The sequence below is a fragment of the Armigeres subalbatus genome, chromosome 2, assembly GCF_024139115.2.
Source record: "Armigeres subalbatus isolate Guangzhou_Male chromosome 2, GZ_Asu_2, whole genome shotgun sequence".
Classification (NCBI taxonomy): domain Eukaryota; kingdom Metazoa; phylum Arthropoda; class Insecta; order Diptera; family Culicidae; genus Armigeres; species Armigeres subalbatus.
Window position 1 is genome coordinate 100475499 of NC_085140.1, and position 27921 is coordinate 100503419.

The window sequence follows — 27921 nt, forward strand, 5'->3', positions numbered from 1 at the left end:
GCAGGTCCAGAAAGCGGTCAGAGCCGTCACTGGATTATTTTATATTCATACTTCGCTTCCTGATCGAAAACCATAAAAAAAGAGCCGTCGAATGGTTGGTTTTGGTGCTAAAACTAAAATTTCCCCTTCCACAGGTTCCCCGGGGCTAAATCGCAGGTCCAGAAAGCGGTCAGAGCCGTCAATGGACCATTTTATATTCATGCTTTGCTTCCTGATCGAAAACCATGAAAAAAGAGCCGTCGAATGACTGGTTTTGTGCTAAAACTAAAATGTTCCCTTCCACAGGTTCCCCTTGGCCAATCCGTAGATCCTGGAAGCGGTCAGAGCTGTCAATGGACCATTTTATATCCATACTTCGCTTCCTGATCGAAAACCATGAAATAAGAGCCGTCGAATGACTGATTTTGGTTCTAAAGCTAAAATGTCCCCTTCTACAGGTTCTCCGGGGCCAATTCGTAAACCCTGGAAGAGGTCAGAGCCGACAATGGACCATTTTCTATTCATACTTCGCTTCCTGATCGAAAACCATGAAAAGAGAGCCTTCGAATGACTGGTTTTGGTGGTAAAACTTAAATGTCCCCATTCACAGGTTCCCCGGGGACATCCCAGCGACTCCAGGATCCGTTTATTCAATTGGTTTTTCATTCTTGACACATTAGAAACCTTCTAGAATAAAATCATAGTGGACGCGACGAACTATCAAAAAGCGAGATTCAAATTAAGTTGTGGCCTGACCCCTTTGATAAGTATCGATCGGAACCGATTATAAAGAAATAGCCATATCTCACTTGATTCAGGTCCGATCCCAAATCTCAATATATGGTTCCAATCAGCAAGAGCCCTACTTCATTTATGGTTACTAATATTATTCAATTTTTAACCACAACTTCTTCTAATATCCACCTCAAACTTACGGTTTTGACCCTACCTCCAAGAAACGGAATATCTCCGGAATCCGGTGGCCATAGTCGGTTCCATGGACATACCGTCAAACTGCATTAATTTTCTAGTTCAGGCATGCCTGAATTGTCAAAATCGGATGATAACAAAGATAGTTGCAACACATCTAATTTTACCCAAAATTTGCCTATCCTAATTATTGTGTCCATCCCCTGTAGAAAGGGGGGGTCTCAATGCAAAGTCTGATTCACTTGCGAATCACAAGGACGTCGAGGCTTGACGGTTCCTTTCGAACCCGGGAAGAACGGACAAAAGTGGAACTAGTGGAAATATTATTAACCGGGGTTTCCTCTGACTGAACATACGAGGCTAATATTCAAATTAACAATACCGGTTTATTTAGTCACATCGTCAAATGAGAGGGGAGGGGTTAAATAAAAATTCATTTGTATGAAAAAAAACCTACATGGGGGGAGGGGGGTCGAAAAAGCCAGAAAAAATTGCTTACGTAATAAGTGTACGACCCCTTACTTGCGGTTTAGCTGCTGTTCGGTGGTCTGGTTGGCCGGATGGTGGCCACGGAGGTCGACGAGCGGTTGATCAGGCCGCCCATCGGAACGCGTTGTGGTTCGTCATGGCGTCTTGGCACACTGGCTTTGGCCGGAGGATGATGGGATTGAAGATGGCGTCGTCGCACAACGGTCGACGGGATTGAACCGGCTCTGGCCGGCAGATGGTCGGAGAAAGATGGCGTCATCGCTGACACCGAACGACGGTCTGGATTGGACGTTCACTCAGGCTTCTTCTTGCTGGGTCTGGTTTACTGCGCGTCCGGAAGTTCTTTCCTTTTTCTTGTTGGTATTTCTGTTTGTTTCGTTTGTTCACTTATTTTTTGTTGGATTTTAATTCGTTTAGCGTACTTATATTCACCGTACTACACTTTGGTGATAGTTTTATTTTAAGGTCACTCCTGACGGAAGTTTAAAAGTGCTCGCGTTTGCGGGGGCACACCACTCGATACGGAAGCAACGCACAACTGTCATTTTTATTATTTCACGCATGCTGCGACGCAGCAAAGCTAATCAACAAAAATGACAGTTGTACGCCGCCTCTGAATCGAGTGGTGTGCCCCCGAAAACGCGAGCACTTTTAAACTTGGATTCCGTCAGGAGTGACCTTAATACGTACTAACTTGGCCGTACTAAATCTTTTCTCAAATTAAATAACGATTACACACACGCGCACTTCTATTACGTACAAGAATCCACAGCAAAAAGAGAACATTTACATTCGACATCCCATCTTTTATAGTTTTCTAGGTATAAACATTGAACAATTACAATGTTCAATTTTTATGTTCAAATCTATTATTCCGCACCGTGTTGCATGATTTCACCCGCGCTCCATCTGCATGTCATTAAAAATGAGCGGCGTGGCCACTCACAACTGACAGTATTGACATTTATGCGCTCTATCACACCACCCATGTCATTGATGAGGTGCTGTTCATAGTCGAATGACTTTCCAAAAGGGTGTATTGGGTCGAAATTGGGATAATGAATTCGGGAAAATGGTACTTGTGGTGGAGCTACAAGTAGGATTTGTAACCGACGTCCGATACGTCCGTAATCACTTCCATGGTCTGGACTCCATCAGAGTGGGGCCGTCCATCTTGACGTCCACCGGCACCTCGTCTGACCCACCACGGGCTCCGCCATCGCCTCCCCCTGGCGACCTTCCCAACAAACATTGGAAGCTGAAGAAGAGCTTGTTTCGTGGCAAATAAGCTTCTTCAGCTAAAAAACTAGCTTGTTCAGCTCAAATTGTTTGTTGGGTTTGGGGTGACCGATCAAGGCCACTGCGCCTGGCGAAAGGGTTCTCCTTGTCGCCATTCGCCTCACCTCCCTCCTTCGAAGTTTTTGTTTTTGTTGTTGGATTAATCATTGCTTTTGGGTCCCCCTTGCGGCTGCTGTCGAATCCTGTTGGTGTAGTCGCCTTCGCGATCCCATGATTATCTATACATACCTTGCGGCATGCAGGGAGGCCATGCGAGGGTTGACACTTTCGTGTTCAGAGCCAGATCAGCGCTAGTCAGGAAGGAGCATCTGAGCCTACTCCCACTCAGCTACCAACTGAGCCACAGGATTGTACCGCGTGCTACAAGGCCCGCCACGGTTTAAGGGGACAGAAGACAGCCTGGCCATTAGCCGATTCGCCGTTTCAGGTCGGTGTCACCCGGCCTTACTAAGAGAATAGAAAAACCAGACTACCAGCCTTCGCGTTCACAATATTTCAATATCCAAATACAAAGTCCAATAACACGCAACCAGTATGCCATAATCAGGGTCTTACTGGTATCAACCCTGATGTGCCAGTAGCACTCCCTGGGCTTGTGCTTTTGAAGCGGCACACAGTCGCTTTGATAGAGTCTGCTTACGGGCACTTGTGGTTTTTTGGGAGGGATTTTAGCAGAGCCCACTGCTAAATCCCACCACGCCCTAGGCAGTTCTCCCTGACTCGCAGACAGCTGGGGAGGGGTCGTCAAGCCCTTGGACATGGTCCCTGCTGCCCCCATTTTTTATGTAGTTTGCCAGATCTGTTCCATTTGCGCCATTGATAGTAGTGGGTTGCCCGGTTCTTCCTTGCTCCTTGCACATTCTTCTTCAAAACGAAACATAATCGTAGAACGCGAAGCTCTGTTGCATTGGCAAGCAGCACGGACGGAGAGCTCTATTGGTTCTTGTCATGGACCTTTCTCAATTATTCTGCCCACAATCGCATATTTGTCCCATACAGGGATAGGAATTCCAGCAAAGGTGGGACTAATATGCGCTCATAGGCAGTATTTTCGTATGAAAATAATAAAAACAGTTACATGTCGGGTTAATAGACATTTTTCTAGGGCTTACATCAATGAACGGTAATTTATAAATGCGGTATGAACAGTAATTTATTAATAGTTTGATACTAGAGAAACAAATGGTTGGTAATTACAAAATATAGAGAGATCTAGAACTTAAAAAGAAGATATGTCGAAAATATGTTCGGTTCAATGAAAAATGAACCTATTTTGGACATGCCTCAGAATACTGTTTTCAAACTTATAATGTTATACTCGAGATATGAAACGGCTTCAATAAGGTTTTAATAAGTCAACAGCATTATTCACAGGTTTCAAATCTATGTACAAATAAACTTACAGCTTTTGAAAGTTGACTTCAATTTTACAATGTCGTCTTAGTTTTGGTCTAATCCAGCCGGAATGAGTAAATACGTGAAAATATCCTTAATAATTGCAAGATTTTTTTTTGTGGCCCTCTTTAGCTGTGCGGTAAGACGCGCAGCTACAAAGCAAGACCATGCTGAGGGTGGCTGGGTTCGATTCCCGGTGCCAGTCTAGGCAATTTTCGGATTAGAAATTGTCTCGACTTCCCTGTGCATAAAAGTATCATCGTGTTAGCCTCATTATATACGAATGCAAAAATGGTAACCTGGCTTAGAAACCTTGCAGTTAATAACTGTGGAAGTGTTGAATGAACACTAAGCTGCAAGGCGGCTCTGTCCCAGTGTTGGGATGTAATGCCAATAAGAAGAAGAAGAATTGCAATATTTTATAAGAAACAATACACAATTATGGATAGTTTCTTTTTGCAGTAAAATTTGAATGTTGCATGTTTTATTTAGTTTTGTGTGATATAAATACAAAATTCAGCTAGGTGGTCCAAAATAAGAGCCCGGTCCAAAATACAGCCGTTACCAAGGCCGTTACCCTACAAGAACGGATAATCAGAGTTTACAACCAAAATCCCTTTTTTACAAAGTTCTTATCCATAAATAATTGTATAGTGAAAACGATTGACCATTTGATAATTAAATATAAACGGTACAATTCTTCCCGTGTAAGTTTGTGAACAAAGCTTTACGTAGCTTTACTCAATTCTTCTCCCTCTAATGCTTGTGAGCTTTTGTTTTCATAAAAAAAATTCTTCCGCATGTCGCATCTTTCATTCTTCATGTCGCATTCGTCAATGCATTCATCATGTGATGATCGTATGTGCCACAGATAACAGATATTGAGGCTGGTATCCGACACGTGTGTAAACATCTGCAACCGTTGATTCAAATGTATTCAACATTAGAATTACAATTGGCAATCATTTGGAGATGGCGCGACGATCATTTTAGTGTAAAACGCAGCCCAAATGCAGCTGTCAAACGTGTTGGCTGTGTTCGATGGTTGCTAGTCAGTTGCGTCAGATAACAGATATTGAAGCTGGTATCCGATACGTGTGTAAACGTCCGCAACTGTTGATTCGAATGAATTCAACGTTAGCAATATGATTGGCAATCATTTGGAGATGGCGCGACGATCATTTTAGTGTAAAACGCAGCCCAAATGCAGCTGTCAAACGTATTGGCTGCGTTCGATGGTTGCTAGTCAGTTGCGTCCGTATGTACTTCCGCAATCAGTTGAGTAGATGGCGATAGTGAGTAAACGTATATCAGTTCAAAAGTTTACACAAGATTTTCAATATGTTATCTGTGGTTATATTATTCATAGACAAACAGTGACGTGATAGTTATAACACGTTATAATACCATCATATAGAACTGTCATTTTGAATCAATCATCACAGTATATATCTCGCTGTGAACTTTTAGCAGGGTTTCCAACAAAACGAACGCAGCCAAACCGTTAAAGCGAACAAAAAGTGACAAACACAGCTAAACGAGGGGCGAAAGAAAGCCAAAAGCTTCCAAAGCTGTGACTCACAACACATACATCCCCGCACCGACTAGACAAGGCAAGGCGAATAATCTTGGCAGTCCAACCAGACAGGCAGAATACAGAGTCAGTAGCGAAAAGCGAGTCCCGCGAGAGAGAAGCGAAATCAGCAGTCGCTGTTGGTTGATGTCGTTGTCGTCAAATTCTGTGCGTATCGTTCTCCTGTGCTTCTTCTTCTCCGCCGCGCAATCATCAGTGTCGTTCCCCGGGAGTGTTTTGGGCTTGGTTCCCAGCCTTTTTAGTATTATTTTCTTTAGTTTACTCCGTCCGGAAGTGAGAGTGCTGGGGTCAGTGCTTTTGGGAAAAACGGTGCAAACGTAACAGTGTTCAACAAGTGTGTTCCACGGAGTGTGCCAAGTAGCGGAGAGAACCTCCCGAAGTGCTAGGTCTCCGTTGAAGCCTACTGCTTGGGGCACCTACAACAACTGCCACCAACACCACCACCGCGCGACCAGGAATCGAAGCAAAAAGCGAGTGAAATTTCCAGTCAGTGCAAGCCGTGGTGTGGTAGTGAATCGAAGAAGTGAGTGAGTGTGGCGGCGAAGAAGACCAGCAGCCAGCACCACCAAGAGGTGCCAGAAGCCGAACAAGTGGTGAAAGAAGAGTGTAGCAAAAATGGGTTGTGCAGTGAGTAGAGATAAGGAAGCCATCGAACGGTCGAAAAACATTGACCGAGCCCTTCGAGCCGATGGAGAGCGAGCTGCCAGCGAAGTGAAGCTGCTTCTACTAGGTAAAGATTTATCCATTGGGAAACTGGGACTCCAGAGGGCCACCGACAATCCCGGTGAATCTTCCGGGGAGACTAGTCATCAACGGATAGGAAGTCGTTCAGAGGGACGGTGGATACGTTGGAGAGACAGACGAGTAGCTGTTAACAGACAGATACACACCCAATCAATCTGACAGTTGATCGCACGCATACAGACAACGCGATGAATCTCGGTGTAGTAGAACCAGTGTTGCCGTGCTGGAAGAAGTTCCATCATGTTTCAGAGTTTGTTTATTAGGCTATCTATGAGGACATTCGGTGATGGGACTTACAATCGAAATCAAAAGATACTGTGTACGCAGTTGAAGCAAAGTAACTGCTGATGTTGATCGGGCTTAACAATTTTCTTTGGATCGTTGTGTCAGTCTGGTCTGAATCTGTCAAAAAATCAAAGTAAACAAAAATCGTCAGCTAATCGCAACTGTCTTATGGATTGCTTGATTGCATTGTTCACGAATGATTAGACTATCTCGACGAAATTCAAGCGTTGTAAATATTGTCTTCATAGGCATTTCTACAACCCAGTCAACCACAGATCGTATATGAAAATATATATTTGATCGCATATATCGCAATTTTTATCGCACTTGTATATGATTACTTATAAAGGTAGCCCAAATATGATTACTATATCGTATGTAATACAGTATCCTCCCGCTTATCCGGACCTCACTAATCCGACGAATCGTTAGTCCGGATCTCGCTAAGAATTTTTCGGATTAAACACCCATTTAAACATATTATGCTGTCAATTTCTTTGTCTTTTTGTGCGGTGATTTTGTGTTGGTTCATTTGTATAGATTTGACAGTCGGATTATCGAGAGAAACCCCGGTAGTCCGGCCATACATTTGTCGGATCAACGGGGGTATACTGTACCTGCATATGGAATATTTACGATTGTGTAACCTATTTACATATGCAGTCGATTAAAAAAAATATCGATACTGCTAAATCGATGTTTTGAGTGTCAAAATATCGAAGCAAAAACATTGATTTTTCTATATATCGATACGAAAAAAAATGCTTCGTCAGTGCCGATAAAACAAAGATCTACGCTTCATATTAATGTAATTTTTATTGAAATGATAACTGATGTCGAAACCTAATTGCGATTTGGGCGTAACTTATTTTGTAAACAAACATTGTTCTGTGGATTCCTTAGAATGCAAGCGATTTTCTCCAAAACTTAATTCCCTTATCTGATAGAGTAAAACTTATTCTATCGGAGACATACCGTAGTTTTCAAAGGAAATCGTCTTCCAATGTTTGTTTATGAAATAAGTTACGGGCAGTTTTAGTTCCCAAATATCGAAGATCAATAAATTGGAGTATCGATATTTCATACTCCATGCGTTGTATCGGTATCGCCCATTTCTAATCGAAGCAATTGCTAGATTTGCTGAGAACAATGATAAACCCTGATTTATCCACCCAACAGTGTTCGTGCCTGTCTCGAGCCAAAAACTCAAAGGTACAGTCCAACCAGGTTATACGCAAAGATGACGTTGAACTACGTAGCTGTATATAATGTACAGGTTTTGGACTTTTCTTTTCGATGAGACCAAAACAAGCGTTTTTCAAGCTCAGGGTGAATCTGTTTTAGATGTTTATCCTGTACTCCTCACTCAACTTAGGAACCCTGGTGATATATAATTTTTAGACCAAAATTTGAAAAGGATGATAAAAATAAAGGATGATCGATAAATAAACAATGAACAACACTCTCAAGCGATCACGCTTCCAAATAGACGAATCCAAGTAAAAATAAGAAGAAGACACACGGCGGTGTTAACTTTGACAGATCCTACAGGACAGCATAGGGAGATCATTTTAAAATGCTTACAATAAATTCTAGACAAAATGTAATTAAAATCTGATTGATGTACGGTACGGAAAAAGTTCTGAATTACATATCTGGAAGCTTATCTCAATTTTTTGAATATTATCCCAAAATGCATCTATCATACAGTTCGGAACTTTTTCCGTACCATACATCAATCAGATTTTAATTAAATTTTGTCTAGAATTTATTATAAGCATTTTAAAATGATCTCCCTATACTGTCCTGTAGGATCTGTCAAAGTTAACACCGTCGTTTGTCTTCTTCTTATTTTTACTTGGATTCGTCTATTTATCAATTGATAAAAACTAGAGAGTAAGAATCGTTCGATAATTGTATCTCGATTCGAAGATTTGATAAATGCTACTTTTAAACTTATTTTTCCTACATAACACCGATACACAATGCCCAACAACCGATTGAATTTCATTGTTGACATTAAATTGGTATTATTTAGGTTTACATTAAAATGATAATTTTGTTTTATTATCAATCGTTTGCAAGATTTGAAAAGTTATCGCCAACTTTTCGCACCAAAAGTCATCGCCTGCTTTTCGAAGTTATCAAATGAAAATTTCAATAAATATTGTTTTTCGGGAAATTCAATCAAAGTGACAAAAATTCTTTGTCATAGTTATGATCCTTTTTTTTGTAATTCTTCAGTAACTATTATTTCGGACCGATTGCGATTTGGTCGTAACTTATTTTGTAAACAATGTTTTATAAATTCCGTAGACTGCCTTCGGACGCATAAATGTCACATGTTACTTACTTGATACTTGATGGGCTACAGCCCTTCGATGAACCTACGCCGAATGAAGTATCGTTCTCCACTGGACTCGATTCTGGGCCAATCGCTTCCAGTCGCCCTGAACATTGAGCGCCATCAGGTCCTCTTCAACTGCAAAAAGCTATCGTGTACGCGGCCTTCCACGAAGCCTGCGGCCTCTTCCGGGTTCTCTACTAAATATTATCTTCGCTTGACGTTCTTCCGGCATGCGAACAACGTGACCAGCCCACCGTAGTCTGCCGTGTTGTATAAGCTTAATAATATCCAGCCCTTTATACACCTGGTACAATTCGTGATTCATACCGTTCTCCTGTTTACCTTAGCTGTTTTTCAAAGTTATTATGAAGTACGCTGACCTGAAGACAATTATCTTTTGGTTGGATAATTGTTGTTCGCAAAATAAGAACTGGAATTTATTCCACAACATTACCCTACTGATAAACAGTAATGAAATTCAGGTCGAGCGCATACTGTTGGAGAACTTTGAATCGGGACATACGTGATAGCAGAGAAAAACTCGACCTTATTACCTTTTTAAAAACGCAACGCTTACTTTGCTAACATCCCCCCTTAAGCGTAAAGTTATATAACTCCTAGCTTCTTCCTGTCTTCGGTATGCTTCGGGCCAGATAACGATTTTGTTAGAAAGTCCGCCGCTTGAAGTTCAGATGCTACGAAGACCAACTTGATGGTTTTGTCTTCGACTTGCTCCCGTACGTAGTGATGTCTTATGTCGATATGCTTGCTACGTGCCGAGTAGCCAACTTCACGTTCTGCCAGGTTGATGGCACTCTTGTTATCGCAATGGATCACCAAAGCACCGTTCGTCCCGTGAAGCTCACGCAGGAAGCTTCTCCACCACATGGCCTCTTGAGTCGCCGTTGACAGAGCCATGTACTCCGCTTCGGTTGGCGAAAGTGCAACGGTAGATTGCCTATTCGAATTCCAGCTGACAACGCCACCACTCACCAGGAACGCATACCCGCTTACGGATCGTCGTGTATTGGGATCGTTGCCCCAATCTGCATCGCTGTGGAAACTCATCTCTCCGGTCCGTGTGTACGTAAGCTTTTCGTGCTTCGTACCTCTCAAGTACCGAAGTATCCTCTTCGCCGCTGTCCAATGCGCCGGTCCAGGGTTGCTGCAAAAGCTGCTGACCAGACTTACCGCATGGCTGACGTCCGGCCTGGTACACTGCGCAACGAACTGCAATCCTCCTACAGGTTCTCTGTACGGAATGTTCTTCATATTCTCCTTCTCTTCTTCAGTTACAGGGCACATTTCCTTGGTGAGCCGCTGATTCACGTCGAGGGGAGTTTGTGCAGCATTGCAGTCGACCATATTAAACTTCGCCAACAACTTGTCGATGTACTGTTCCTGGTCGATTGCCACAATGCCTTCCGATCTGGTCACACGCAATCCCAGCACCTGCTTGACCGGTCCCAGATCCTTCATCTTGAATTCCGCACATAGTTGCTACTTGATCTGGTCTACCAACCGCTGATCCTTCGAGAGAATCAGGAAATCGTCCACGTATAAGGCAATCATGACGACATTTCCTGCCACCACCCGATAGTAGACGCACGTGTCATGGTTCGATCGCTTCACCCAAAAAACAAATCTGACAATTATTGTATAAAATCTGGGCATATACAATTCTGTAAGCTTTTTATACAAATATTGTATTAAAATAATACAAATCTGTATTATTTTAATACAATATTTGTATAAAAAGATTACAGAATTGTATATGCCCAATTATTATACAGTTTCTGTAAGGTTCTTATGCAGAACTGTATTAAAATCTGCCATCGCCTGGTTGGGTGTTGAAACCCGTTTGCTTGAGCTTCGTGTTCAGCTTCCGGTTCCATACTCTGCTGGCCTGTTTCAGACCGTACAGCGCCTTCTGTAGTCTGCAAACCTTCGTCGGTGCTCGATCATCACGGAACTCTTCCGGTTGTTCCATGAAAATCTCTTCATCGTCCAAATCGCCCTGCAGGAAGGCAGTTACTGCGTCCATTTGATGCACCACCAGATCCAACTTCGCCGCCAGTGCAAGTAGGTAACGCACCGTTGCGTAGCGAACGACAGGCGAGTAGGTGTCCGTATAGTTTACGCCTTTTACTTGCGAGCAACCCTTGATCACAAGTCGCGCCTTGTACTGCCCAATGGAGCCATTTGCTCTTCAACGCTTTCCGCCCTGGGGGTAGGTCGACCATACGCCATGTGCCGTTTTCGCTTAACGCACTCATCTCGCTTTCCATCGCTTCGATCCAACGATCTCGATCGGACCATCCCAGCGCTTCCCGAACGGTTTCTGGATCGTCTTGACTCTGTGGACAATTCGACTCCGAAGGTTTGCTGTTTCTAATGGAAGCTGTGATATACTTGCCTCCGACTGAGCGCTCCCAGTCACTGTGCTCAGAAATCTGTTGCAGACGAACATCTTCTTCTTTGGAATGTGACGGGAGCGCGATGCTGTTTCCAGGTGAGTTGCGTCGTCCCGCTTGGCTGCCACAATCCTGTGAAGAATCAAGCATCTGAGGAAGGACACTGTATGTGACCCTAAAATCAGAATACTTGTCTGGTAGTTGGCGCTCCCTCTCACTGCGCCTTGGAGTAGGATGATCACTGTCTCGAATAAGTTGCGAAGGGAGCGCGGACGGTTGAACTGCCTGTACCCCTTGCTGGTCGACCTCTTGTTCTTCCTCTGCTTCCGGTTCCAACTCCGCGTTCGGAATATCGTCATCCTTCAGATCAACTGCAACTGGCTCGTCCTCTTTGTTGCTGATAACATCCACACCGATGTCTTGGCTGTGCTCTTCTTCAACCTCTTGGTTGTGGTAGAATTCCGACAGTACGATGATGTCCCGACTAACGAAAACCGTTCCTGTTGATGAGTTGAAAACTGGTACAATCCGGATAGCCAACCAAAATGCATGGAATGGACTTCACGTCCCACTTCTTCCTTTTGTCCTTCGGTACATACGCCATCACATTGGAACCAAACACTCGGAGATGAGAGAGGTCTGGCTTCTTACCGGAAAACATTTCCAGCGGTGTTGCTGGACTGCCCTTCGTCGGAGATCGGTTCGCTAGGTACACTGCCGTGGATGCAGCCTCTGCCCAGAAACGTTTATCGAGCCCCGAATCCGCTAACAAACAACGTGCTTTCTCCTCAATCGTCCGGTTCATCCTCTCCGAAGATCCGTTTTGTTGCGGATTGTACGGTACCGTCCTCTCGTGCCGTATTCCGCTCTTCTTCAGGAATGTTTAAAACTGCTTACCCAGATACTCCTGTCCATTGTCGGTTCGCAAACATTTGATCTTCTTTCCCGTCTGGTTTTCAACGTAGGCCTTGAACTCTTCAAACGCACTGAACGCATCCGCCTTGGATTTGAGGAAATAAGCGAACGTCATCCTGGTAGCATCGTCAATGAACGTAACCCAGTACTTGCTACCGCCATGTGACGCCTTCTCCATTGGTCCACGCAGGTCTGAGTGGATTAGCTCTAGCACTTCCTTCGCTCGAACTCCACTTGACTTGAATGGAAACTTTCGGTGTTTGCCTTCCGCACACGGTACACAACCCTGCATAGTGGTACCACTGATGTCCATACCAGTCACCATCGATGTCAACCGCTTGACGCTGTCGATGTGGAGATGCGCTAGCCGTCGATGCCACAACTCCAAATTGCCACAGGGTTTTGCGACAAACGAATTGTTCTGTGCAACGAGATTTAACTTGTACAGGCTATCTTTCTCTCGTGCCGTCGCGATAACGTTCCCCTTGGACGCGTGCACCACCTCACAGGCCTTGTCAGTGAACGTAGCACGGTATCCTTTCTTGCAGATTTCGCTCACGGATAGAAGATTGATTGCAAGGTCTGGAACACATAGCACGTTAGATATATCGAGATCGGTGTACGTACCTTCCACTTCGGCTTCGAGCTTCACGCTTCCAACAGCCGCCACAGGAATCTCCGCTGCATTGGCCAAGTAGATTGATTCGGATGTCTTCTTGGGAGCCACGAGAGCCGATTGGGATCTGCACATGTGACGCCCCGCTCCAGAGTCCAGGATCCAGTCTTCCGTCTGATGCATCGGCTTGTGCAATGCTAGCAACGCCACCTGCTTATTACGACCAGAACCTCCGACTTTCAATTTCGGCACCGAGTGGAGCGACATACCACCGCCTGGAAACCTCGAAACGCCATCTGCTTGTCCGCCTCCTGGTTGAATGTCGTCAGTTCTGCCGATTTGATTTCCGGAACAACTTCCACCTGCTGCAGCGCCACTACTTCCGTTGCCGGCTGGATTTCCTTTTCCACCGTTTGAATGTCTCACGCCGCCAGCCATCTTCTCTTGATTTTAGAATCTTGAAGTCTTGAGGTGAAAAAATATTTTCGGCTTGTTGATCGGTCGTTACTATGGTTACTTCTGCTAGCGGCCCATAACCTGATAGCAGAGAAAAACTCGACTGGTTAGGGAAAGAGCTTACAGTAGACTAGTTTATTACCTTTTTAAAAACGCAACGCTTACTTTGCTAACAATACGTTAATGGCCGCTGACTTTTTTTTTCGAAAATTGCAGCAATGCATTTAAACTACTTCCCCATACAACATCTACGTATATCGCCTTCACTTTAGCATTTTATGTTGCATCATATACGATTTTATGTTGACTGGGGTGGGCCAATAAAGTTGTTGTGTATATGGCTACAATAGATAAAGATTGAATCTTGCCAGATTTTACCTAAAATTATCGAATCCCAATTCAAGAAAAAGCAAACATTGTTGAATGTATTCTTTAATTAGCAATAGCAGACTCGACGAACTTTGTTTCGCATAAAATTGATTTATTCTCAGTTTAGTTCTCAAGTTATGCAGAAATTTTTGTTTCATTTGTATCGGAGCCCCCCTTTCCAGAAGGAGGAGGAGTTTTGAGCCACCACAGAAACGTATCTTCCCTTTGTCAGATTTGGTTCCATTTGCTTGATTAATTCTTGAGTTTCGATGAAATTGGTGTTACATTTGCGTGAGAGACCCCTTTCCAAACGAGAGAGGGCGCTTGGCAACGTCTTGTAGCAACGTCTTCGCAACGTGAACAAAACCCAAATTGCGATGGCTATCAGGATCATCATCAAATGCTCAAGTCAAATACTAATATCTTTCCAGGGCGCTTTATGATTTGGGATCATATCTTTGCACGAGCAAAGATAATATCCTGTGCTCAAATGATATTGCAATGTCTGGATTTAAATGTGGCAACCCTGACTTCAATACAGATTTGGATTGTTTATGCAGAATTGTAAAATCTGCCATGGATGCCGATGCCATGGAAGCATATTTTCAAAATAACTACAAGAATATAAACGCATAAAAAGTCGTTAAATCGTGAACGGTACGTACTCTTATAAGTTCGAGTGCATCCCAAAGACTTCCGAAGACTCCGCAAAGTTTTCGGAAATTCCAAGTGATTGTGTTCAATGTGCCCCTGTCTTACAAGCGTAATTTTAGATGCGGTCGTGGTCGTGAACCAGCTAATCAATGTCAGACTCCAAGTCTGGGACGTTTCTTAGACCTGATTCGTTATACAATTTGAATTTGAGTCCTACAACAATTTCAATTATTGATGATCTTTACAGCCTTTTGAAATTTATCTTAACGCACTTTTATCAAAATTGTGATCTCTGAAATGCAAGAAATCCATCTTTTATCATTTGTTTGAAAAAGTGCGGGAGCTTTTGTTGAATCAATTTTAAATCACTGGTTTCGGTAGTGGTTGAACATTTGAATTCATTAAAATTCATCAATTGTAGGAGGGTTTGCACAAATTGGATTTTTTCCCATACAAATTTTATTATACACATGAATTAGCCTACACCTCTAAATCATGAAATTCTGCCAGGACTACCAAATTTTCAAAAGATGCTAATAATCATATGGGTGTTACAATTTTCGAACCTTTTTGAAATTTTAAATTCCAGCAATCGAATATGGAAATTTATAAGTTCTAGATAAACATGCAATTAAAATAGCTACCTACTACATATTAATTTACGACTGCTTTATTGAACATTTCAAAACATCCGATGAAAACAAAACATCTCCTTCCACGCTGGCAACCATGCCTGTCTAACACGCTGTATTACACACTACTTACACTACTGCAATCACGTAAAAACCGACACCCCGCCGCTCACCGTCCAAAGTGAAAAGAGCAACAGTAATAACAGCCAACACCACCAGACACCAAACAGAAAATGCGTCAGTTGGCGAAGAGGGGAACCGAACTGAAGCTATTTCATCACACCGAAAGCTTCCGCTGCAACTGGTAATCCCTGCCCTCATGCAATCGCTTGTGGGATTCCGCATTGCTTCGCAGTAGCGAACGACCCAATATCTGGCGAGCGCGATGACCTGTTGCTGTATGGACCCGTAACTGAGCTTTTCTCCAAAACGTTCAAAACAATTGAATTTTCAAAATAAACGAAAATGTTCCACAAAGCAACACGAACGGACTCACCCCGCGCGACGCGTCGCGTCGTCGCTCACCGCCTCCTTGGTTGGCCCGTTCGTTCGCCAACCAAGGCACGTAGACAGGCGATGATCATCCAACTAACAGTTTTGCACGCAGCTTGATCCAGTTTTCCAAGAAACGAGCCAAAAGAGATTCGGAAGCTGATAGCGTGATGCTATCGAGTTTTGCTTGCACTCGAATTTGCGGAAGATCCGTCCGTGATTCACCTACATCCCGAAATCCGTATACAGTCATTCGGTTTGGCTCCTCCTAAGCTAAACAATCAACGCGTGGTCGGTCTGCGAATGATTGCACCCAGATGAATATCGTAATACAAACAAAGATGTTTCGCACACTCGATGTGCGAGGAATGCCTCTCGCTTGATGGATGATTCATTCCTTCAACTGAAATGGAATTAATGAGAATAAACGCGGGGATCTCGTTAGTAAGGAGTAAAAAGGGTGAATTCCATTTGTGGAGGACAATCGTTTTTTTTTCTGTTTGGATGCAGCTCTGTCCTTATAAAGATCAAACGAGGGGAAGCGAATTTAGGGCACGATGAGGTGGAATTAAAAATTGGAAATATCCTGAATAATCTGTCTATTGTCGCTGGTGTCTATCGCTGAACTTTTTCGACGTAAAAACAGGGCCTTTCTTTGCAGTTGAGCAACATATCATGGTGAAACGAAAAGAAATCAAATTTTGGTTCGTTTTGGGAAATTTTTGATTTTGGAAATAAGAAAACCTATTCGTGCAAGACCACATGTATATATGAATGCATGAATCATAGGTAACTTGTGCCTAAATTTCTCAATCAAACTCAAATGAAGCTCCAAAGTGACACATTCGCTATTCTTCTTCAGTGGGTTACATTCCAACTGGAACATGGCCTGATTTTCAATTTAGTGTTCTATTCGCATTTACACTGTTATTAAATGAAAGCTTGTCTATGCCCGCCATCCCACCCGAAAAAAAATCTTGATCGGAGCGAGACTTTATTACTGGCCTGATCCTCACATTTACTTTGATAAAAATCGAACCAAAAACTATGTATCAATTGCATATGTTTTGTGATTAAGTGAAAGTGAAACATTGTGCGGCTTAATTCTTTGTTTTAAAGTATCATTACGGGTACTTGAATTGAATCCAACGGCTATAACTCTACATTCCTCCTTTTTTGCAACGATTGACTGTTCCTCTAATCCACTTTTAACATCCACAAAAATCAACGGACTTTATATGTGTAAGCCACGCGCGTAAGCGCAAGTCAGCGGCGGCGGCCGGCCAAATTAATGAATGAATCTCGTCTCGTCTCCGGCACCACACCACAGTCACACCCCACCCAAGCAAAGTGTAATTTTTGCCACTTGACACGATGACGTTGCTGCCGGTCCGGCTCGCCTCCCATCTTCTGCTCTGGTGTGGTGCTTTATGTTTCTATGCGTTCAGAAGTATTCCATCGTGTAGCCGCGCGCACTTGCACCAATATGCGGCGCGTAGCAAAAGGCGATATGGAAGAGAACCGAACAGAAGATAATCCGGAGTCAAGTTTGTTTTGTTTTCGTATCAGTGGTACTGATTCAGTACCCTACAGGAGTGTGTCATGTAATTGGAACTAGTGCTCAGAAAATAAGATAACAGAGTGCGGTACAACTAAGTACATCAGATAAAACGGCTTTATCCCACCTGGGTCATATTGTTTTGAAAAGTTAGTTAATTATGCGAGAATGCTTAAAATAGAATTATGTTAACAGTTGTAAAAATCGTGTAATTCATATCTACTGTACATGCATTAGGTAGGATGGTGGATTTTTCACAAAGGAAAGGATCATTCACATACATCGTAACGAAACGAAACCAATTGTACAATAGTTAAGTTAACCTTCCTAATGCATTAGAAATAAGTTACACATTGTGCATTTGGGTCCATTGGGACCCAAGATTTCATCACGATCACAAAAACTCAAATTTCAACCGATTTTAGATCTTTAGGCACCAAACGAAAGCTCATCCATATTGAACTCTCTAGTCCTCGGGGAACCTGTGCTAAAGAGGTACTGTTTGAGCTTCTCAATTTGCTAACAAATTTTAGAGTTTCGTGTTATGAAACATAAAATTACTTGCAAATATGTGCTCTGATGATCCCAACTTAAGCCCTCTGGAAGATCTGGGAAATCCGTAAAAGTGATCAATTCCAAAAGTTCGTCCAAGAGCTTCGCAATTGTTTCGTAGCGATCCATCCTGGCGAATTGTGAGTACAATCAATAGTGAAAGTCTTCTGTGTCCCGAAAATGCCCCCTAAACGGTCCTCTGGAAGATCCGGAACCTCCATGAAAAGGGCCGATTCAAAAAAATCATTCCAGAGCATCGCAATTTTATTAACCAAAAGTTAATCACAATCGATTTTTTAGAAAACATTGCTTATGGCATGTTACGTCTGCAATCGACAGTGAAAGTCCTCTTTCATCGCCAATAATTGCAAAACGGTTTTCCAGAAAATTTGGGACATCCGTTAAAATGATTTTTTCCAGAAGTTTATCCCAGAGCTCCACATTTGATTTCGAAACCATCCTAAGCGGGGAAGTAATTGTGCAGTAAATAGTGGGAATTTTCTGTGACGTCTAAATGTCCAATAAACGGTCCTCCTCGGTCAATTTCAAAAGTTCATTCCAAAGCTTTGCTAATTTTTCGCTTTTATTCATATGGGTGAATTATGTATGCAATCAATAGTGAAAATCCTCCGCGATATGCAATGACAATAATAGAAGTCGAGTCAAGTACGAGACACTGAAGACGGCCTTACTGTTGAGGCCGAAATACGTATCTGTCAAAGGTACAATCAATTGGTGGAATTGAATGAAATTGTACAAACGTGTCTTATGACAAGGTGACAAGTAGAGACATTCTATTGAAAGCTCAAAATAATTTTCTTATTCATGGGCGTAGCCAGGATTTCGAGAAGAGGGGGGGGGCAACTTTTTTGGTCTTCTAAATCGTAGTTTTGTAGTAGTTTTATAAAAACACATGAATATTAACACATGAAACCAAATCCAAACCAAATCGAAACAATAATGATTAAAACAATAATGGATTGAAAAATGCGTGATTTATTGCACATCAGATATTTTTAAATAAAGTGAGAAAAATATTAACGAACTTAGTATTGTACGTGGATTTCCCTATTGGACACGACCGTTCGAAATAATCGTTCCTTGAACGGTCGTTGAAATCGCCGTTTTCACCTTCACACCCGTCTTCATAGTAAAATCTGTCAAAACTGACAAGTCTACCACGTGGTTTTTGCTGTTTCCCTCGGACTTTTCTTTCTTTTTCCGATGTTTTGACATCTGTTTTGATAGACAAAGAGCAACCTTGTTAATCTACCAAACATTTATTGAGATTGGCAAACCTTGCAGGAAAAGGGAACGTTTGAAATAGGCAAGTGAACCGACCTTCGAATCCATTGGTCAAGTAAATCCACAATATTCAGAAAGAATATAAAATCGGCTATAACAATTATTATAAAAATCCTGCAATCTTCTATAAATTAAAGAAAACTAGAACCATACATCTAAATTTCTAAACAAATCCTCTCTGAAATAATATTTATTATAAAATAGGCAGAAAAATCAATATGCAAGCTTTCTCCAGGAATTGCTTCGACAATTGCTCTTGGCATTCTATCCGAAATTCTATCAGGGATTCTTAAGGAATGGCTCCAGCAACTTCTTCGGCAGTGTCTTCAGGAATTCCACCATAAATTTTGCCGGGAATTGATCCGAAAATTCCACCATTATTTACTCCAAGAAAATCTTCACGAACTTCTTTATAAGTTCTGCAGAATTCCCTGCAATAATTCAAATAATTTCGTGCTGTTTCCCATAATTTTAAAGAATAAGAATATTCCGTGGAAATTCCGCAGAATTGACAGTAAACATTCCTGAGAATTTCACGAAAAATCTTCGAATCGAATTTCTTGTGTAAATTCCATGAAATTTTCCGTGAATTGTTTCGAATAATTTCTTGTGAAAATTTCAAAGAATTTCTCAAGGAATTCCAACGGAAATTTATACAGAAATTATACCGAAAATTAAATCAACAATGGAATTTTCGGAGGAATTCCTAGATTAATTCGCAATGAAATCCTGAAAGAATTCCGGTGAAAACTTCAAGATTTCCACTGGGAGATCCTCCAGGAGTTTCTCCGAAAATTCCTCCTGGAATTCTTCCAGGAGTTCCACCGGCATTTCCACCAAGAATTTCTCTAGGATTTCCTTCGAGAATTATTCCGGTAGTTCTATCGGCAGTTCCTCTGAACATTCTTCCGGGAATTTCGGCAGAATTGGAATTTATTTAGGCTTCTTCAGGAATTTATATAGATTTTCCACCAGAAGCTCCTCCGAGAATTTCTCTGCGAGCTCCTCAGGGAATTCTCCGGGAGGTCCTCTGATGATGATGATGGTCCAGCTACAAACCCCAACAAAGGTTTCAGCTAGACGAGATTTGTCTATAAGATGAATTCTCTTGTTTCCGAGAATGCTTGTGGTAGTTTCCCCGGGGAAATTCTTCCAGAAAATTCCTTCGAGAGTTCCTCCAGGAATTCCACCAACAATTCATCCGGGGATTTCTCCGGAAATTCCTCCGGGAGTTTCACCAGAAGCTATTACAGGAAATTATTCAGGCTTTTTTCAGGGAATCATTTGGGCTTTTTTCAGAAATTAAGCTGGAAATTCCTCCCGAATTCCTCCTTCCGATAGTTTCTCTGGGAGCTCATCCGGGAGGTCCTCTAGGAATTCTTCTAGGTATTCTTCCTGAAATTCCTCCGGGAGTTCTTACGGGAGATCTTACGAGAGCTCCTCCGGCAGTTCCTTCGGGAATTCCTCCGGGAGATCCACCAGCAGTTTCTTCGAGAATCCCTCCAGGAGTTTCACCGGCAGTTTCTCCGGGTGTTTCTCTGAAAAGAAACTCCCGGAGAAACTCCCAGAGTAATTTCCGGAGGAACGCCCGGGGAATTTTCAATAGGAATTTCCGGAGAAATTATCAGAGGAATTCTCAGAGGAACTGCCGGTGGAACTTCTGGAGGAATTTATTGAAGAACTACAGGAAAAAATTCCGGATGAAATCCTGGAGGAACTCTCGTAAGAATGCTAGGATGAACTCCCAAAGGAACTTCCGTAGGAACTCCTGGAAGAATTCTTAAAAGAACCTCCCGGAGGAATTCCCGTAAGAACTCCCAGAGAAATTCTCCGAGGAATTTCTGGAGGAATTTGTAGATAAATGCCTAAAGAAATGTTAAATGAATTCCTGGAAGAAAGCCTGATTGAATTCCCGAAGGAACTACTGGTGGAACTTCAGAGGAACATCCGGTGGAATACCCTAGAGGAAGAGAAAAAATATTTCTGAAGGAACTTCCGAAATCCCATTTCCCGTGAAATTCTTGCCAAATATCGTCCAGGAACTCCCTGTGAAGTACCTAGAGGTATTACCGGAGAATTTCTTGTAAAAACTCCTGGAAGAACTCCCGGAGGAACTCCCACAAGCACTTCCGGAGGAATTCCCACATGGAAGTCCTGAAATAATTCTTAGAGAAGTTCCTAAAGGAATTTCCGAAAAAAATATCTGAAGGAATCCCCAGAAAAATACCAGGATGAATTAATGCAGAAATTCCCAGATGAAACCCTGAAAGTATTCCCCGATGAATTGCTGAAGAAAATCCCTGCGGATTGTTCCGAAGAAATTTCTGGAAGAACTCTTGGCAGATATCCGAGTAAATTCCGAGTGAAGTCCGGAAGGAATTCTAGTACACTTCCGCGGAAAATCTCCCGGAGAAATTCCTGAAGGAATTCCTGGAGAAGTACCTGAAGAAACTCCCGAAAAAATACCTGTAAGAATTTCTGGGGAAATACTTGGACGAACTCCAGGAGAAATTCATGAAGATATTTCTAGAGGATTTCTTGAAAGATATTCTGAAGTAATTGCGAAAAGAATTCCAGATTGGAATGTTAGATGATTTCGCTATTGAATATTTGGAGGTATTCCCGGAAAATTTCCTGGAAGTAATCCCGGAGGAATTAAAGGAAGAGTTCCGAGAGGAATGCCCGGAGAAGTTCCTAGAAGAATTTCCGAAGGAATTTTTTATAGATTTACAAGTGAAATTATGGAGCTAAATCGGAGGATTTCCGTAATAAATTTTTGAAGAAACTTCTAGTAGAATTTTGGGAAGAAATTCCGTATGTATTCTTGACGGAACTCTCGAATGCATTCCTGAAGGAATTGCCGGATTCTTCCTGAAGAGAGAATAGCCGAAGAAATATCTAGAAGTAAATCTTGGAGAGAAGAAAAGAAATCTTAAAGGAATTTCCTCGTGAATTTCCTAAAAAAAAAATTAGGGGGGGTTTCTAGATAAGGAGGAATTACAATTACATGAGAAGGATTTTCGAACGATTTTCAGAGGCATTTGTGGATAACTATCCGGAGGAATTCAGAAGCTCCCAGGGGAGCTTCTAGAAGGATTTCAAGGAGAATTTTTGAGCCCGAAATGTTTCGAGTTGTTTTGAACTTTCATATATTATGGATCCTGGATGCCCTAATAAGTTTTGGGAATCTTTTGAATTTCAACCACCCATTTCTGTATATGATTGGATCGTAAAGTGCACATGTTTGAGGGAATTCATTTCAGTAGTTCAATCTTTCCACAATTCAGGGGGGGGGGCGACTCCCCCATGATATGATAATGCACTGATTCGGAGGCCTATACCCCATGATAAATTTCTTTTAAAAAGCTCCAAACGTGGGGACCACCGGTTCTTATGCCGGATTTAAACTTGTTCTAAACAACTGTGCGGTTTCCAACACAAAATGAGCGAAAATCATCACTTCTCTGTGGGATGGGGGCTGCCTATCCGATTCTGTTGTTTTGCACTTGTATACAAGTTTGATAAATTTGTTATCAAGGCTTGTAATGATTCGGAACAGTTTTTACCTTACTTTCATTGTTTCGTTTCATTTCGTTTTCGTTTTCTTCTTATTATTATTATTGGCATTACATCCCCACACTGGGAAAGAGCCGCTTCGCAGCTTTAAGAACTTCCTCAGTTATTAACTGCGAGGTTTCTAAGCCAAGTTACCATTTTTGCATTCGTATATCATGAGGCTAACACGATGATACTTTTATGCCCAGGGAAGTCGAGACAATTTCCAATCCGAAAATTGCCTAGACCGGCACTGGGAATCGAACCCAGCCATTCTCAGCATGGTCTTGCTTTGTAGCCACGCGTCTTACCGCACGGCTAAGGAGGGACCCTGTTCGTTTTCTATTGAGAGTGATTTCTGCAAACCTTGCCTATTAGACAAAGTTATACACGGTTAGTAAAAAGTACCTAAGATTAGGTACTTTTCACTCAAATCGGGGGTTCAGTGTAAAACCCAAAATAAAGTAAATTTTTCTTGATATTGAGTAAAGTTTACTAAATATTAAGTAAAACTTACCCAATTTTGAATAGAAACTAACTAATAGTTGTAGGTAAATTTTACATAACTTTTGTAAATATAAGATTACCTAACGTTGGGTTCCCACACTTTACTGTCCTGCCGTAATCTGAAAAAGTGACGTATACGCCATTTTCCAAAAATGGTGTTAACGAGTAGTACTGATCGAGCTCATTAACAGAAAAATGGAAATCATGTAGGTTCGAGAAATTAGACAAATGAATTCCAATGACATTTTACAACACTGCTCATGCTTGAGCACTTTCAGAAATTGAGACTCCTTGGGAAATCAAGGTTGGTTGCAAATCCGACGATCCACTGCTCGGGTTGCTGACGTTTAATCATCCTTCTCTTTCAAGCGCATGGGAAAGATAGGAAACGGGAAACGTTTCCCGATGAAAACAAATCTTATCCTCTCTTTGCGCTTGAAAGATAAAGATGATTAAACGTCAGCAAGCTCTATAGATAGGTGGTCAACAGACAATGCAATACCTCTGACTGGGTACTTGTATGTTTTTGGGGAGCAGAATCACGCAACTCCTGTAGCGGGCTTGGTAGTCATATGGCTACTGCTTCTGCCTCATACGCAGGAGGTCGTGGGTTAAATCCCAGGTCCGTTCCATTCTCCTACTTTGTATCTTTCTCTTTATTCCTCATGTTCTAGCAATCGCTAGAACTGGAAATGGACTTCCATACCGTTTCCATTACTATTCCTATACCTCCAACTTGAGTATTCTATCAGTAATCTGCTAGAATTGGAAATGAACTATAGAGCTCGTTTCCTTCATCCAATTGGAAATTCAATCAGTTACCTTTTCCTATCTATCACATTGGCAGCTCGTTAACCAAGACGGACCCCTGCCTCTCCAACCTAACCCATAAATTCCAACAAATTCCGCATGAACTCGTGGCAAGTGCAGAGGTATATTCGGCTTGCAGTGGGCGAGTGATTGCATCATCATTTCCTCCCCCTTCCCTACATTGACTTGCATTCTGACGTGGCAGGCGCCAGTATGACCTAACAAATGAGATCACCAGTACTTGTACATTGAAGATGTGTGCTAGTCCCAAGCAAACATCTGTTGGTTCCCTGTGCAAGAACAGCTGATCTGGTCATAATGGAGTAGCAACTACGAGCAGTCAATCAAGCTCAAGCTCAAGCTCAGCAGAATCACGCAACTCCTGTATTCCTCTCTGCTCCAATACGAACTATGCAGTGATGATAACTACATTCTTCACTTCGTGGACAGCACACCAAAAATCCGCAGACCTTACAGTCAGGGTTGTAAATATTCGGCAGCACTGGATGAAGGTGATGTTTTTTTATATCATTTTTTTATTTTCTTCCTGCTTTGAAATCAACCTCACATTCCCGGAGAGGCAGAAAAGTAAACAACAGAACTCACATCACCCACAGCGCCGCGAAGATGAAATTTACCACAGCAAAATGTACACATTCACCCAGCAAATTGAAAAAATTCACCACGCGTTTAAATGGGCCACTCACAGTCATACGGTAAGGCGCGAACTGAGCAGCATGTCAGAGCGACTTGTGAGTGGCTGAATGCGAAATTGAATAGTCGGTGTTGGAAATGATTTTTCGGCTGCACCCAGTCGCACTCACCACGGCGGTGATGAAGGCAACAGCAGATTTTACTGAGATCCATGTTTTTCACTGCATTGACTGTGAAATATTTCTACCCTGCTTACAGTCATTTCTATTCGCCTCTGCATCTGTTTAGAGTTTTTCCAACTTTTTTGGGTAGGATTCTAGGAGATCTCTGGAAAATAAGTTTGGCAAAATCGAGTTCTTAAGGATTCTAGTCCTCTGGGTTTTCAAATAAATAGTTAACACATTTAAGGTGATTATAGAATGAAGCCCGTGGTGAATTTCAAATTCACCACACGTTTATCTACATACATTTTCAAAAGCCCATATCTGGCGTAATAGTTTTCGTACAGTGGCGAAACTCAAATTATGATTGTTCAGCATAACTAAGCAAACGATTTACCATTATTTCAGCCCCATACGCATTATTGTTCTTTCATCTCGTGTGATTGAAAAAAATATTGGTAAAGCACGTGGTTTACAAAATGGCCGATTTCTGGCTTCATTCTATAATCACCTTAAGTTATTGCTCTTCAAAATTAACATTAACCAAATTGTGATTTACTTGTGATCCAACACCATCTGACCAACCTACTGAGAACCTTGTATCGATGTCAGTTCGAGTGTGTAGAATCCAAACTGGCTTCCCACTTTGGTTCCACCATGAGTTCGGAGTCACCTACTGTTCTTATTACTCTAGATGCAGGCCTCGAAACCCTTCAATTGACTATGAAATAGCCATGAACAACGTATAGCCTATTCACAAGTTTTATCATTTGATTTAATAATGTATCTTGCCGTTTGTTTTTGTAATCGCGGATTTCATTTTGCTAGTCGCGGATATCGCGGATCGGAATATTGTCATTTTGTAACAGACCTGGATTCTAACACTATTTCTCTCTATCGCGGTGGTCCGTTAAATATCAAGATTGGGGTCCTCCTTAGCCTAGCGGTAAGATGCGCGGCTATAAAGCAAAACCATGCTGAGGGTGGCTGGAATCGATTCCCGGTGCCGGTCTAGCCAATTTTAGGTTTGGAAATTGTCTCGACTCCCCTGGGGATAAAAGCATCATCGTGTTAGCCACATAATATACAAATGCAAAAATGTAACTTGGCTTAGAAATAGGGCTTCCATTCCCGGAAACGATTTCCCGGGAAATCATATTTCCCGGGATTCCCGATTCCCGGGATTTATGTATCAGTTTCCCGAATTTCCCGGGAAATGAACAACTTACTAAAATATTTTGTAATAATTATCTTATTTTTTTTTAATTTGATGATAACGGGTTTTGGGGTATCAATTACATTTTTTAACTAGCATCATCTCACAATTTATTTCACTTTTGAAGTTTAAGAATCATACGGTGCATTCCAACACGTGTTGAAGAGAGGCGAGACGTCGGTAAGCGTTGTGAAGTCGAATTAAAAATTTAGTGTCTGTGGTGAAACAGCAGAGCTATCAATGTTCGCAAATACTGAGGCAATAGCAGTGACCGCGTTGGTAGTTTTGTCCTATTATTGTAAAAGGTTTTTAAGACCTTCAATCCTTTTTGATTCAATTTCCGAACAGACTCATATTCCACAGACTCGTTTGTATTTTGAGATATTTCTGAAATATTTCATTTGAATATTTTATAATATTGGTGGGCTAACAGATCTTGATGGAAAAACAGATTTTATGTCTTAAGTATGCGATCATTACAACTGTCTTACAACAAATACTCGCAATGCAAAAGTTTGATGCGTTTTAGGTGCTGTTCGGCATTTCAAGCAAAGTTTGACTGAAAAAAATGGTATAGTCAGGATCATTAAAGTACGACAATCAAGCACTCGCATGACAGCTCTTTTTTATTTCGAATGGAAGAATTCTCATTTCAAATATTTCATCTGCTTTAAATACAAAACGTGTTCAAATGACGTACATGAATAAAAATGGTTTATCTTTCCAAGTTGACCAGAAGATTCCATGCATTAAAAAAGTCGTCGAGTATAAGAATAGTTCATGTTATGAATGTTTTGGCGATAATAGAAGAGAATCTCTCGAAGCCGTCGTTGTCCAAAACTGAAAACATGGGGATATAACCTGAAACAGTTCTTTAAAAAATATGGAGAAGTAGCACATAGTGGAGCTCATCAGGACACTGCAGATCTTACTCTTGATCCAGAGCAGATGCTGATACTTATGACATGGCGAACGTTTTGTAGAAGGAGTAAACGCTTTTCGAACTGAACAAAATCTTTCTCAGGCTTTCAACAACTATTTCAACATTTGAGGACAAAATAGCAAGCCTCCCTGATGTCGAATGTATATTTTCAAACCCATATTTTACGACAAAATTTTAACTACGATTTTATAAAAGACAGGAAACTACGATTTCTGAGTTTTTTTTTATTTCCCGGGATCCCGGGAAATCCCGGGAAATTATTATTTCATTTCCCGTTTCCCGGGAAGTTGATTCCCGGGAAAAATGGAAGCCCTACTTAGAAACCTCGCGGTTAATAACTGTGGAAGTGCTGAATGAACACTAAGCAGCGAGGCGACAATGTCCCAGTGAGGGATGTAATTCCAATAAGACGAAGATGAAGAAGACTCTACTGAATGACAATAAATTATTCTTTGTTACTATGTACTGTCTCAGTTTTGACCATTACCCCCTATTATGTACATATGTCCACTTGACAACCGCGAAACCGAAAGTGTCCATCGGTCTTTTTTTTGCCAACCGGGCGCACGCCTGATGCACTTCTTCAATCAACCACCTCTCCACTCATACACTCCGTGCATGTCAATTTTACGAGTTTTACGAAGAGCCTACGTACGAGTTTAACAACTGATGAATGAAACAAAATCGTAAAGCGAGAGTTGGTCGATTGGTATTGTCGGGCCGGCACCAAACCGGACCGCGCGATTGAGCACTCGCGCTGCGACGCGAGTCGCGACAATTTGAAATATTTCATTAGTAGTGCGCATCATGCACGCATGGATGTACTATCATGCGCACTAATCAGAAATGAGTTGCGACGTCTGATAACTGCAGATATTTCATTTTATTGAAAACAAATTTTCGATTTTCTACTATACACGGAATAATAGCCTGTCCCCAGCAAGAAGGGCGGCAGGCAGATAGGTGCGGTAGATAGGCGCCGCCGCCGGCCGTCTGCCGGTTCTTTCGAATTACGGTGGTGGACTCGAAAATGCCGGGTGCGATAATTGA

The 27921-nt window shown here is 42.0% G+C and overlaps 2 protein-coding genes across 2 annotated transcripts in view; one reads left to right on the forward strand and one right to left on the reverse strand.

Annotated features, from left to right (window-relative positions):
• The first annotated feature begins 5745 nt into the window (after window positions 1-5745).
• Window positions 5746-27921, forward strand: part of LOC134210437 (G protein alpha i subunit) — a 56660-nt gene continuing 34484 nt past the window's right edge. Inside the window, exon 1 of the mRNA XM_062686483.1 lies at window positions 5746-6416. Within this exon, the coding sequence (XP_062542467.1) occupies window positions 6302-6416 (115 nt within the window). The 5' untranslated portion in view covers window positions 5746-6301. The remainder of the gene's footprint in view (window positions 6417-27921) is intronic.
• Window positions 15995-27921, reverse strand: part of LOC134210434 (mediator of RNA polymerase II transcription subunit 24) — a 71561-nt gene continuing 59634 nt past the window's right edge. The window contains exon 7 of the mRNA XM_062686481.1: window positions 15995-16013. Within this exon, the coding sequence (XP_062542465.1) occupies window positions 16010-16013 (4 nt within the window). The 3' untranslated portion in view covers window positions 15995-16009. The remainder of the gene's footprint in view (window positions 16014-27921) is intronic.